This window comes from Eleutherodactylus coqui, chromosome 6 (genome assembly GCF_035609145.1).
Source record: "Eleutherodactylus coqui strain aEleCoq1 chromosome 6, aEleCoq1.hap1, whole genome shotgun sequence".
In the NCBI taxonomy this organism is placed as follows: domain Eukaryota; kingdom Metazoa; phylum Chordata; class Amphibia; order Anura; family Eleutherodactylidae; genus Eleutherodactylus; species Eleutherodactylus coqui.
Genome location: NC_089842.1, coordinates 152,235,346 through 152,249,086, shown reverse-complemented (window position 1 = coordinate 152,249,086; position 13,741 = coordinate 152,235,346). Strand labels below are relative to the sequence as shown.

The 13,741-nt window shown below is 42.6% G+C and overlaps 1 protein-coding gene across 2 annotated transcripts in view; it reads right to left on the bottom strand.

Annotated features, from left to right (window-relative positions):
• SAMD4A (sterile alpha motif domain containing 4A) overlaps positions 1-13,741 on the bottom strand; it is a 113,299-nt gene that overhangs the window by 44,606 nt on the left and 54,952 nt on the right. For both annotated transcript variants that reach the window (XM_066607998.1, XM_066607999.1), the window contains exon 3: positions 6,809-7,327. In XM_066607998.1, the coding sequence (XP_066464095.1) occupies positions 6,809-7,327 (519 nt within the window). The remainder of the gene's footprint in view (positions 1-6,808; positions 7,328-13,741) is intronic.

Here is a 13,741-nt window from a genome sequence, read left to right as displayed (position 1 = left end):
GCCCATACAAAGGTATAGGGCTGACGCTGCGTACGTATGCAGAGAAAATACAGCATGCTGCGATTTATTTCTCTTGTGTATCGACACGCAGTGTCTACATGCCGATGTGCATGGAACAATGAAAGCCCACGTATCACGCGGCCGTGCAACGCACAGATAATACACGGTGAAGACACTTAGATCTGTTCTTTCTAGCTGGATGCTGGGCCCTCGGTCATTTCCTTTGGTTGGTCCAAGAACCCCCAGTATGACATGGAGTGGTTTAGGCTCCATTTACACCTGCTTTAGGGCTTTTCAAAGATGGAACAGAGAAACTGAAGTTAAACAGAAATAAAAACAGATCAGTTTCTTCCTCATTGATTTCAATAGGCTTTAAAAAAAACAAAAAAAACACATTTAAAAAAATTGAAAGTAGACAAAGCTTTCAGTTTGTGTCAGTTTAGTTTCCATTTTTGAAACTGAACCAATAGCGCAGCAGTCTGCACCGTTTGTGCAATTTAAAAAAAAAATGGAACCCAAACAGAATGGAATCAAACAGCAAGCTTCCGGTTTAAGAAACCTATTGAAATAAATGAGGAAAAACACAGATCCGTTTACTTCGTAACATCGTATGTTAGGCTGGAAAAAAAGACATGTCCATTTATTTCACACCAATGTTGATCCAGAGAAAGGCAAAAAAAAAAAAAGGAGGTAGTAGCAAATTTTTCTCATTTAAAAAGGGGGAAAAAATTCCTTCCCGACTCCAATCTGGCAGTTAGAATAATTCCCGGACCACCAACTGTTCTGTTTTTGGACCCCTTTCTTGAGTGTTACAATATTACATGTTATAGCCACCATTTCAGAACAGAGAAACTGAAGTCCCTAACGCAGGTGTGAACGGGGTCTTACCGCTACTTAGTCAAAATAAACCATTGTGCAGGATATGTGAAATTCTAAAATTGCGGTAGGAAAGGGGGCACAAATGGTTTGTGTTGTGACATTATCAATTGGCCAGCAGCGATATCAAAGCACAATATTTGAAACGGCAGCATGATCTGAAAGCTAAGCAAGTAAAATCCTACTAGGCAGAGGGTATAAAAGCCGTTGAACAATCCAATAGTGTTATCAAGAGCGCAATAAACTGTTCTAGGCGTCCTAATTAGATCTACGCTTGAAATATGGAGGGAATGATGGAGTCAAGGCTTAGTATAATTCCAGTTACTGGGGAGGTAAGACACAGTGGAAGCTTCTCAAGAGCTTAAAGGAAACCTTTATTTATGATATGTCTCTCCTCTTTATTTTCATTTGTGCACAGTTCACTGAATTTGAAAGCGGAGTTTTTAATGCCAGACCCAAAGTACATCAATCATCCTTGAACAGTTGCTGACGCTCATCAGCCCATCCAAGCCTGGAGGAAAATGTGAATATATACACTATAGAAAATAGAACTTTATCTTCAATTCATTAGGTCTGTATTTATAACACTTTATTAATTGCATTATTCATGTTCAGCATGTTTGGCTGCATCAGGCATACTATAGCCATATTAGTGACATCTACAGGTTGCAGGCAGGTACTACCTTCCCTCAAATAACTGTATTTTTCCGTGTAGGACGCGTTTTTCGACAAATATTTTGCTCAAAAATCGCACTGCGTCTTATACACGGGATGTAAATTTTCGTTGGAAACGATCGGACGAAAACTTACATGAATTCGGCTGCAAGGTACCGCTCATGGGTGTGCGGGAGCCCTTGGGGCTCCGTCACACTACCACAGCGGAGAGGCAGAGCACCGACGTACAAAGAAGCAGCGCAGAGAAGCAGGGCAGTGCTGCAGCTAGGCGAGTATGTCTGCACCCTCACACATACACATTACACACTCAGCACATATACAGTGCATACATACATACATACAAACAACAGTCCACTCAGCAGCCGTCTCCTCTCAGCACTGCCCAGCTGGTCTTCTGCGCTTGGTCCATATAGCAAACCTGTAAACAGCAACCTCTCGTGAGACAGCGGGGGGTGCTGTGAAGAGCTACAGAGACCTGTTGGGCAGCACGGAGAGGACAGTCAGGTGAGTATAACAGGGACCTATAGTGGGATTTTAACATAGAACAGAAATATGTACTATTTTTAGGCTTAAAATTTTTTTCTTAATTTTGGGTGGGAAAGTAGGGGGTGCGTCCTATACACGGTAAAAAAAAAGGTAAATTGTTACATGTTCTAATTATTCATTAGGGCAGTAATTTCTAGCTTGTGGCTATCCAGTTAACGTCTCGACTAGTGCCCCATCAGCCTGCCAGTGGAAATAGTGCTGGTCTCTGTCTGCAGTGATCAGGCGACTTCCATTGACATAATCCCCAAAACAAAACCCAGGAGCACAGCGGGGCACCAGCACTATACCACAACAGCAGAGGGATAAAGGCCCATTTAGACACATTGACTATCATCCAAAATTAGCTCAAAAGCCATTTTTTGAGCGATAATCGTTGCGTCTAAACGCACGTCCATTGTGCACTTTTCGTGCACTATTCGTTTATCGGTGATTTCTAGTGCCGCATGCTGATTTTCTCAGTGGGAGACAGTGATAGTATTTTTTCAGCTGGTATCCTGCTGGCAGTTCTCACCAGGACACCAGCTGAAAGCTCCGAGAACAATGCAGCTGTTTGCATATACAAAACAGCTGCTTTGTACTCTGAGCTATCGCGGTGGTATCCCGCTCCGCCTGCATAACTCTTAGAGAATGCAAAGATGATGCAAAAAGTTATGCAAAAACGGTTGTTTGAGCAACATTTGAGCGATCATCTTTCAGTGTAAAGGGGCCTTTAGTACTGATCCTTTTGTTATTTTGGCACAGTTAGTGGTATTGGGAAAAGGTTTCCTGTAACCAGACAACCCCTTTAACCCTTTAGCGACCGCCTATAAACTTTTTTTTTTTACACTGTGGTCACTGATGGACTTTATTCTGATGCGCTGTCCTTTTACAGCACTGCTTCAAAAGAAGGGCTAATTCACACGTCCATAGGTTTTTCATGCTCGGCCGATATATTGGGTCCCTTTCTGCAGGGGAGGAGGCGGTTCGGGAGCAGTGCACTGAGCTCCCGTCCCCTCTTTGCTTCTCGCCACTGTATAAAATGGGAGGGGCAGGATGGGGGCTGGGCCAAGTTCTGCCCCCGTCACGCCCCCTCACGTTGCAGATAGTGGTGAGGTGCAGAGAGGGGCCTGGAGCTCAGTGCACTGCTCCTGAACCGCCTCCTCCCCTGCAGAAAGGGACACCGTATATCGGCCGGGCGTGATATAAGCCCTGAAGTTGTAGGCCAGGGAGGGTAGCTACAAGATGTAGCTGACAGCTTAAAGCAGTGGCCAGAAGCTGCAATGAGTGGTCCCTGGTCACGTAATCACCACTAGTCAATGAATGAAAAACGGCGATTGCTGACAACGAAGAAAAAAATTGAAGTTCTTTATGTTTCATCTCCTCTCACTGTTTCAATTGGTGAAAGGAGATAAAACATCTTACCAGAGACCCACCTGCACCAATTTGTAGCAACTCTGGGTATAAATGTGGATGTTTCTAGTTTGCCCACTTTGATTTTTTGAATTTATGAATGATAAAGTTGTAGAATTGTTCATCAGACCAACATTTATACTAGACAATTCATTGCAGAGCACCCCACCTCTGTTCCGGATTATGGACCCCAGTGCCCCAGAAATTAAAAATTATTTTTTTTTTTTTAAATGTAGGAATATTGTTATTGGGTTTAGTAAACAAAACCTCAATCCGCTCGTACTTGTCTACCAGGGCTGTGCATTTGTAGCAGTAATTCTCTGAACCAGCTTTGAAACAGTAAGGCCGCCTGCAGACGGGCGGAAATTCCTCGGTGGGATTTCCGCCGCTGGAAGCCTGCATAGGATTGCGTTAACAAATCCAATCCTACCCAGACGGCCGCGGTTTGGCTGCGCGAAATCTCGCGCGGCAAACAAACCGCAGCATGTTCTATTTCTGTGCGGGTCTCGCAGAGCCCCGCACAGAAACTTCACTCACCGGCCACCGTCTCCACTCTGCGCATGCGCCGGCTGCCCGGCAGCTGGCACATGAAAGAGCCGGGGCCGCGGGAGAGGTGAGTGCCTGCGCTGCTCTCTGCAGGCGCTCGGGTCGGGTCCCGCTGCAAGAATTCTCGCAGCCGGATCCGACCCGGCCGTCTGCAGGTGGCCTAATGCATTTCTTCCATTTAACAAATAATTGCCAAGTCCCCCCAAGAGATAACCCGGTTTATGACAGATTAAATAAATTGAGGTAACCAATCTGCCTGATAAAAGAATCCTTTCAAAATTTCCTTACCCCTAAAAAAAAAACCTGTCAGTGGACAATGAGCTTCAAGGGTTGGCTTTCCTTCCAGCAGTTCATCCCATACAAACGCATCAGGTATAGCGTCAACGTATACAAGGTGTGCGAGAGCACTACAGGATAGACTTGTGATTTTTTTATATGTTAAGGCAGGGACCAGCACCTTAATTCCCCCAGATTGCCTAGACAATATGGCCATAAATGGAAAAAATTGTTTGGGAGCTAATAGTGTCCTTCTTGCTCAAGGGGTACAATTTGTATAGGGACAACTACTATGCAAGTGTCGCACTATTCAAATCACTACATGCCAGAAATACAGGGGCCTGCAAGACAATAAAAAAATAGAGCCGTATTCCCACAATCCCTGGGGTCTAGGCACATGGAAAAGGGGGGCGTCATGCATGCTTGCAAATGACCCACTGCTACAAGCAATCTATGGGGGAAGGGGGGCTAGATCTGTCCGACCAGCCACACCTGTTGTAGGAAAAGACCAGGAGCCTTTTACAAAAAGGTGGTGATCTACCTTATTTAGATCGCTACCTATAAATGCTTACATATTATACAAGTTGTCCCCAGGAACGCTCACTTTACTGCAGGTCCAGGAGCAGCTTGTTGAGGGCCTCCTGTGTGAGTCTGCCGCACCTCAGCGGGTATTTATCGATCTCAGTGGTAGGGACAGTCTGTAGAAAGTCTGAGGAGGTGCGAAGGCTCACAGAGCGCCACTTTCTACAGGCTGTCCATACCACGGAGGTCGATAAATACCCGCAAAAAAGGTGCCGAGTTTGCAGCAAGCATGGGAGGAGGAATACCCGTTTTATTGCCCCATGTACCCATTCCAACTAGGACTCTGTAATTACCCCGGTTTTCAGACATTTCACACAGTTTTGAATTATTACATTTTATCTAAGGTTTAGGGAATGCCAAGAAGGCTGGGGGAAGGGGTGGTATTATTTTTAGGGAGACAATTTATGCAGTGGGGCCTGGAATTTATTCAGTTGTGCCCTGAAAGCCAATGGGTGTTCCCTCCATTACCGGCCTAGCCATGTGTCCAGTAACCAGATTTCGGCTACAATGGAGGCATTGCCGAACACAGAAGAGCTAGTGCAAAAAATTTGGGGTGCCTCTCCTCTGTGCAAAAAAATTGTGGAGTCAGGATGCTCAGTACATACCTAAATAAATGGCCTAAGGGGGTCTACTTTTCAAAATGGGGTAATTTGTGGAGGGCTTTCTACAGTTTTCGCAGCTTGATGGCTCTATAAGCGAGGGTGGGGCCTGGAATTCAAATGTGCTCTGAAAGCCAAAAGGGTGTTCCCTTAATTACACGCCTAGCCATGTGTCCAGAAAGACGACTGGCGCTATGATGGGGGTTATTGCTGACCACAGAAGAACTAGTGAAATAATATTTGAAGCATATTTACTTAGTTTAGCCTGGTTTATATAAAAAAAGTCTTGAAATGTACATATTTGTGAAGAAAGAAGAAATAAGCTTTTTTTCACCCTTTTTATATTAACTCCTACAAAAAAACTGTGGGGTCAAAATGTTCAGTTCACCCATAGATGAAGTGGTTTATGGCTCTAGTTTTACAAAAGGTGTTTTGTGTGTGTGTGTGTGTGTGTGTGTGTGTGTGTGTGTGTGTGTGTGTGTGTGTGTGTGTGTGTGTGTGTGTGTGTGTGTGTGTGTGTGTGTGTGTGTGTGTGAAGGGGGGGGGGAGGGGTGTTCATCAATTTGGATAGAAAATCAGTTGCAAGTATGACAAAAATTTCTCCACGGTCTCCAGTTGACTTGTCAAAGACCGTGGAGAATGGTCGAAACGTTGTCTGCCTTTTATGGAGATCAATAAAGTAGTGTGCTTTAATTAAGAGAATTTCTCTCTGAGAAGTATTTTCGCCTGCACCCCGTATGCTGCTCTAAATACTGAAGAAGATTGACGTGGCTTTATTCTGGATGAAGAGTCCACATCCTGCTAAGAGCGTGCATTGTGAAACCTAGATGGTGAGTCTTCCCCCCCCCCCCCCCTCAGTGGATATAGCTTGGTGCTAAGAGTTCTGCTGTCTTTTTCTTTGGGACCTTAATAAAGAACAATATGTGGCAAAATAAAATAATGTGAGGATTACTTGGATATGCAAAACCTTTACAGAGTTATTCTATGGTAAAATGATACATCAGATTTCCAAAATGTGGCCTAGTCATTAAAGGTGTAAACAGGTTTTGTAACTAAGGTGTAAATGGGGTCTTCAGACTCTTTAAAAGCTATATGTACACAATGGCAACCATCTCTTTACTTGCTCCAGTGAATCTTTAAAAAGATATTTTTAATATCAGCCATATTAAAAATCCTACCATTTGATTTTTACAGCTCCTATGCAGATCTAGGTTTTTCCATGGTTAAACCCTGTCAGATCCTGCAGAATGTCTTGCTAGGTCTTAACTGTTTTATGCACCATTAAACATTTCCAAATAAAATAATAGCAGGCGACTTACTTGTGCTTGTATTTGTTCCAATAGCATTGATGGTTGTAGGGACAGAGGAAGAGGGGTACAGGGGCAAATGTCCATTCTCACAGCTCACATTCTTATCCTGCCAGTTGGAGGAACTGACACAGATCCCAGAGTCTCGAGAATTCGGCCAGCCGTTCAGTTTATCGTCCGAGTTCTGTCTTTGGTGGTAGTAATGCATTTGCCCATAATCCAAAGAGTCTGATCGACACCGTCCTTGGGTACTAAAGTTCCCCGATGTACGGTCCTCTAAGTGATTCAGCCACATTGCCAAGGCGCTCCTGTCATCCAATGACGTGGCTGGGTGTATCAAAGCGTACGACAACAACTGACGGCTCTCTTCTATGTGCTGGTTGTGTTCTATCGAATGAGCCAATAATTTCGGCAGCAACTTCATGTACTCCACCTTTGCGTCCATGTTCCCAGGCTTTAGTAAAGGAAGGTGGGTTAAAAGCTGAGAGATCACTGTGTCCTTGGATTCCTGTTGCCACTGGTTAATGATTGCTAAAAGAAAACAGAAAAAATCTGTCATTTTTTTTTACTTCTCGCAGTAACATTTTCAGTATTTTTAAGTATCTGCATTACAATAAGTAGCAAAAAATAGTGTAAACTAGAATAAGAATGTAATCTATATAAAAGCATAGACATAAAATCTAATAAATTTATACTATATTTTATACTGTACGGAGTCAAATGGCCTCTTTGATGCAAATAGTCATCACAACTTAGCAAAAGTAGCATTCTGGTACTTTAGTCCCACAAAGAAGATAGTTTATAGTCAAAATCCATTTTTCTGTGTTTACACTTATTTTAAAAAGTTGTATATCCCCAGATATTCTAGGAAGGTTAGAATAGCGCCACCACTTCTCTGCTTTTCAAAAATGATGCTGAGCAAGTGATGAGTAGGAAATTGCAATTGCACAATCTCTCTTCTGAGAAGCAGAGATGATTCAGGAGGAGCCGCTCACCACAACAGGGATCTATCTGCGTGCCCAGTGGAGCAGAGGCAGAAGCAAGACTGAGCATGTGTGACCACGTCGGAACACTTACTAAAAGGTTAACACAATAGAAATAGCAGGTGGCGCTATTCTAGATTGGAATAGCTGGAGTTGTGTAGAGAATCTGTAGAATCTTGTGTTTCGATTGAACTTTGCTAGCAGTTTAGTTTGGGTTCATGCTGAACTGAACTTTTAGCAAAGTTCTACGCAAAACAGTCTATTGAATCGGTTCGCTAAACACTAGTCCTGAACACTGGTGTATAGCACTGAGAACCATAAAAGCTCTGGCTAATATGGCTCTCAGACAGTGTTATGCATCAGTTTTAGGGGTTTTGGTGAACTTCTGGTTTGGCGAATCGGCTGAACCGAACTTTTTTCAAAAAAGTTTGCTCATCATCACTAATCTAGAGATACATTTTTCTAATAAGTGTAAATACAGAAAATGTTTAGAATTATGGGCTGTTGTCACAGCTTTTAACAATATGGTCTATGGGACAATCCCTTGTAGTGCCTGTATGGGATCACTGGCGCATGATGGTTTTAGTGCTTTCACCAGGTACTACACAATTATGCAGTGCTGCAATTAGGATCTCATCTCAGAAGGATTCTGATGGATTCAATATGGCAGTAAAATGAAGATTAAATGCAACTCCCGCTGTAAATAGAGTACACCATGAGAATATCAGTAAGAAACGCCAAAGCATTGGACTTAAATGGATGCACAAGGAAAAGCGATCTCTTCATTTAATCACTAAGCAATATTGATTTGTATACAGGACAGGCAATGTTGTGGTCAATAAACGACCATTCAAGCCATCACGTGGGGTGTCCAAGTATTTGGAATAGCTTTAGAAAAATAAAAAAAATAAAAAATAAATCAAGAAGAAAAAAAAAAGTTAAAAGCTGCTAAATGTTTTATGCAGATATAACATTTTTAAAATAAATATAGATACAGAAACTGCAATATAGGGTTGTATTATGGCATGGGCTTGAGGCTCCACCCTTCTGCTCCCCAAATAAAATTACATTACAGTGCCAGCTGCGGTATTATTTCAGGAACTTACAGCCTTATTATTTAAGCACTGCATGGCAGTTTGGTTTGGCGCTGCACTAACCTGTTATGTGCTCACTATGCAGTTACGCATAGTTTTATGTGAATAATAGGTGTTACATTATCTGGGTAATATGCAAATAATGGAGATGGGACAATACCTCTGCAGCGCCACCTAGTGGACGGCAGCATTCCTTCAAATCAATGCTTGACCCTTTATACAGGTCTGTAAAGCGATGATTACGAATTGAAAACCAAGCATTAATATGGGTACTACATGGTACTGTGCAATGAAGGGGGTGAACTACAGATGGCCCACACCTGCCCCTTTACAAATTATACTGTGAGGTTTTGAAATGTAAAGTACTGTTGTATATAAGTTAATATGTCGGATATGCAGAGATATTGACATGTTTAATACTGTATTGCATTTTCTATTGCTATATACCCCACAGAGTCCAGGGACCACCTGGCGCATTCAGTGGAAGCTGGTGAAGTGTTTTCTCAACAGCATAGTCATTCCTCCATTACTTGATAACACCAGGAATGGCATTCCTCGATGTAATCCTAGAGGAAGCAGTGGTGTCAGTCAGGAGGAGACATTTTCTTGATGGCCTGTGTTGACTTGGCAGTGACTAGAAGGATTACACTGCAGCCTCTGTAGGTTGGTGTGTCCATATAACCATGTGTGTTTGGCGCCTGTGGTTTGTGCACAGTAAGCACATAAGAGACAGTCAGACCTGTTGTGAGACTGAACAGAAGTTGGGACCTAGTACCCACCGGTGGGTGACAGCACCAGATATAGGATCAGCATCTGTAATTGATCTGAGAGTAGAGTACAAAACTAGTGATAAGCAGAGTTAAAGAAGTGTAAATAGCAAAGTTACTGTTATGTTGACCTGCGTGCTGTTGAAAATTAAGATGACATGCTACTGGTAAAGAGGCGGTATCCCAGTTTATTGACCATGGACTTTAACTGTTAAGGACTGCACTATATCAAAACACAAGTCTGAGTAGCATGCATGCCATTTGCATGCAATTATAATTGCTGAGGGAGATTCCAAAAAACAGTAGTTGGCTAGTGGTAATATAGACCCCCTGGGGCTGGAGTATTGAATAAAAGGCTGGCTCTGTCCCCAAACAATGCCTGCGCAACCCTTGCCCTTTACTTGAAACCCTACTTGAGGAGGCACAGTAAGGAGGTGGACACAAGGTAATTCAACTAAAGCAATTTTACTGCATCTGGATTAAAGGCGTTTTCCAGGGAGAATAGCATTGATGACCCATATAATTGATCTCCAGAAGGAAAATGGAGCCGGTAGTTCTCTAAAAGGGATAGGCTTTTCTTTATTAAATAAACTCTGCCATTACATATCCCACTTAAAAAGAAACCGCTGAGGACACGTTTCAACTCGTAACGCCGAGCCTTGGTCACCTGGAGGACGCGTTTCAACTCGTAACGCCGAGCCTTGGACCTCTGTGAAGTCTCCAGGTAATTTATGCAAATAAGGAAGATTGAACAATACCTCTGCTTCTAAAGCCTGTGAAAAGGTTTGAGATTGACTTGCAGGAATGCTACATTCTGGTAGGTGGCGCTGTAGAGGCATTGTTCTATTTTCCCATTTGAATATTTCCCAGAGGAGCATGCATGATCTTACGAGTCTGCTCACACCTTCCACATGCTCTCCCTAAGGAGAAACTATACCACAACCTCTGTATCTCACTATACTATTACATACACACGACCAGAGACTCAGTCGACCCACTTACCGACACTTACATTACAACACAGTATAAAAAGGCACAGTTACACTTATGTTGACTTGTATTTTCTCTTAGGTACTATATGCTTTTCACAAAGACAACATGACATGACATTGGCTACCAATTAAACATCACAGGTGTTACAGTCCAAGAAAACACTTAGCAGAATGGTTTTGTGGCGGATGGATGCTCAGCAGTTCTTTCTGTAACACCTCCTTAAATATACCTTATCTAAGCCCAAATAAAAACCAGGCTTTTTCTTTGGTGATCTAAAGAAATCCCAAAATGTGTGGATATCACCACAACAGAAGTTTTTAGGGATAAATATTGATGTATCAAACAAATACAATATGTCAAGTGAACACCCACAATGTTGGCTCTAGAATAGCTGGAGCGGACAGATGGTAATATAATCAATGTAGACTGGCGTAACGTACAGACAAGTCTGGAACATTTAGAGGATGCAACAATGAGAAGACAACGATTACAAGACAGGAACATTTTTCCTGTAAACGAAAAAGTTATCAGGCTAGAGCCCCACATTTGTATAAACAAGCTGATAACCCCAAGAGAGCAGCTTTATGCCTAAATTGGCAGAGATTTGTGTGTGAAAATAACGGTTTGTGCCTTATTGTGCATGATGTGACTATTTCTCAAGGCACCTGTATACTTTGAAAACAGAATTGGCAACAGTGCATGAAGTCACAGACTGGCTGCAGGTAAAAGAAAACTTTTTGGCTAGACGAGGCAGCCACAGTCTGAGCAGAGAGATGCTTGAACCATCAGGTCTGTTTGGCAAGACTAATGGACTTGAATGCAGAAAGCTAAAGCCACCTGTGTGCTACCTTGCCTGGCAGAATGTTGGGCAGAAGAGAGGAGACCCTTGTTTTCCCGAAAGATAGGTAGTCTGCTTTCAAGACATTTATGGCATCTGTAAACAGGTTGTCAATCTTGCTGCAATGGATACTAACTAGAGATGAGCAAGCGTACTCGTTAAGGCAAATTACTTGAGAGTATCGCCATTTTCGAGTACATGCCTGCTCATCCGAAAAGATTCGGGGGCCGGCGGGAGTGAGTGGTGAGTTGCGAGAGTGAGCAGGGGGGAGCGGGAGGGGGTGAGAGAGAGATCCCCCCCCCCCCCCCGGCTCCACACTGGCCCCCAAATCTTTTCGGGCAAGGAGGCATGTACTCGAAAATGGCGATACTCGCTCGAGTTATTTGCCTTAGCGAGTATGCTCAGTCATCTCTAATACTAACCCAAAAACATGTTCACAATGTTTCAGCCTTGTGTAGGAGGTATACGTCTGGATGACTTCCCAATGTACAGCTCTGAAATACAGTATGCCACTGTTGGGCTCTGTCAGGTGAATGGAGCACTATGGTTATGTTTGACATATATGCCAAATATAGGTATTAAATGCAATGTGAACATGCATTAAGGATTACTTCACACTAGTGTCGAAATGCAAAACAAAATATTGCCCCGAAATATGGATTGCTACTTCGCTCCATAGTCATGCCAATGTTATTTCTGTATCTTGGTGAGGTGAATATATAAAGAGTTGTAAATATAACAAAAATCTGTTTTTCTCATTATCGGTGGGAGGGCCATTCAGCCAAAAATACAACCTTTCACGTGCGTCCATGTGACCAACCTATCAATGTCTCTGCCGTATGACTGAGCGCTCAGTTTAGAAAGGGACTGACTCCAGAAACTGCAGTAACCCCTACTAAATTAGTTTCGTCAATTTGATTTGACTGCCGTGTGTCTGAGCTAAATGGAGATTTATTTTTTTTACACCGTATAATACTTCTCTTTTAACTTGCCAATTCAAATTTCAGCTAAAAACGCAGCTTCCAGATTTTCTCTGTTTTTCTGGTGAGCTCAGGATGGAAAAACACCCACAGACGACAACAAAAACAAGGAAAAGTAGACAAAACGGAGTGACATTCAGTGGAAAACCTCAGTGAGTCACCAGTGAACAAGGCAGGTTTTAATGCAAGTCAGCTTAATATGGTAGCACATCAAGTTTTTAGAGGTTCACGGGATTCTGCAAGCACATACACTTAGTTACAAGCAAAAGCTCCCATACAGCTGCAACCACCAGCAAATTCTCAAACTATCAAAAAAATAAAAAAACTTAAGTAAAATTTTGTTTGAAGAGACAAAGAAAAAACGTGAAACCACCTTCCAGACAATTTTATTTTGCACAAAAATGTTAATTTCTGTGGGGAGACTTCGATGGGAGGTAACAATGTGTCAGGAGGAATCGCTGTTAGTCATTGAAATAGTAACTTCAAAACTTTTTAGCCAAGTAGCACGTCTGCTACTCCCATAGGTGCATCACAGTATAAGCAGGCATGGTAATCTAGAATCCCGAAAAACCTGAAGCAAAGTCCTTTGTTTAAATCACTAGTCACAGTAGCACATCTCTGATAAAGGGAATTTGTCACCGCTGTCCTTTCTGAGAGTAGCATAGTCAGGCATGCTGATTACTGGGATATGTCTGTTGTACGTACCAATGCAGTAGTTTGGGAGAATCTTTAATTTTATTAGTAGCAGCCAAATATCCATATGAATATAAATGTGAAAGTACCTCTGTCTGTGAATTACCTTTTCATGGCTAAACTGCTGAAGAGATTTGGCAGGGAGATTGCTTGCATCTTGAGGAAGGACATAGGCTACGTTTTGTCCCCCAAATTTTATAGCGTTCTCTAGGGAGCGCAGCAAGACAGATTTGGTGATGCATAGGCGTACCTGCGCTCCGGCACCACGGCAAGAAAGAGGGTGCACATCATAAGCTAGGCCTACACAAACAGGCAGACACAGGAGGGCAGACGTCATTGCCGCACATATGCGATTGTTAAGCTAGTAGGTATACTTTGTGTTGCCCAGGATTAAAACTTGAACCAAAAAGACATAGTAACATGGGATTGAAATTTTAAAGAAAAAATGTGTGGCCCATAGCAACTAAATCACAGAGCAGCTTTTATTTTACCTCCGCTGTGTAAGAAATAGTTTCCTTTTGATAATTGTATTTCCCATCCATTTTTTGATCTTTTAATATGCTGCGCAAGTCAGATCTAGCGTGTGGCTCTAGTAGA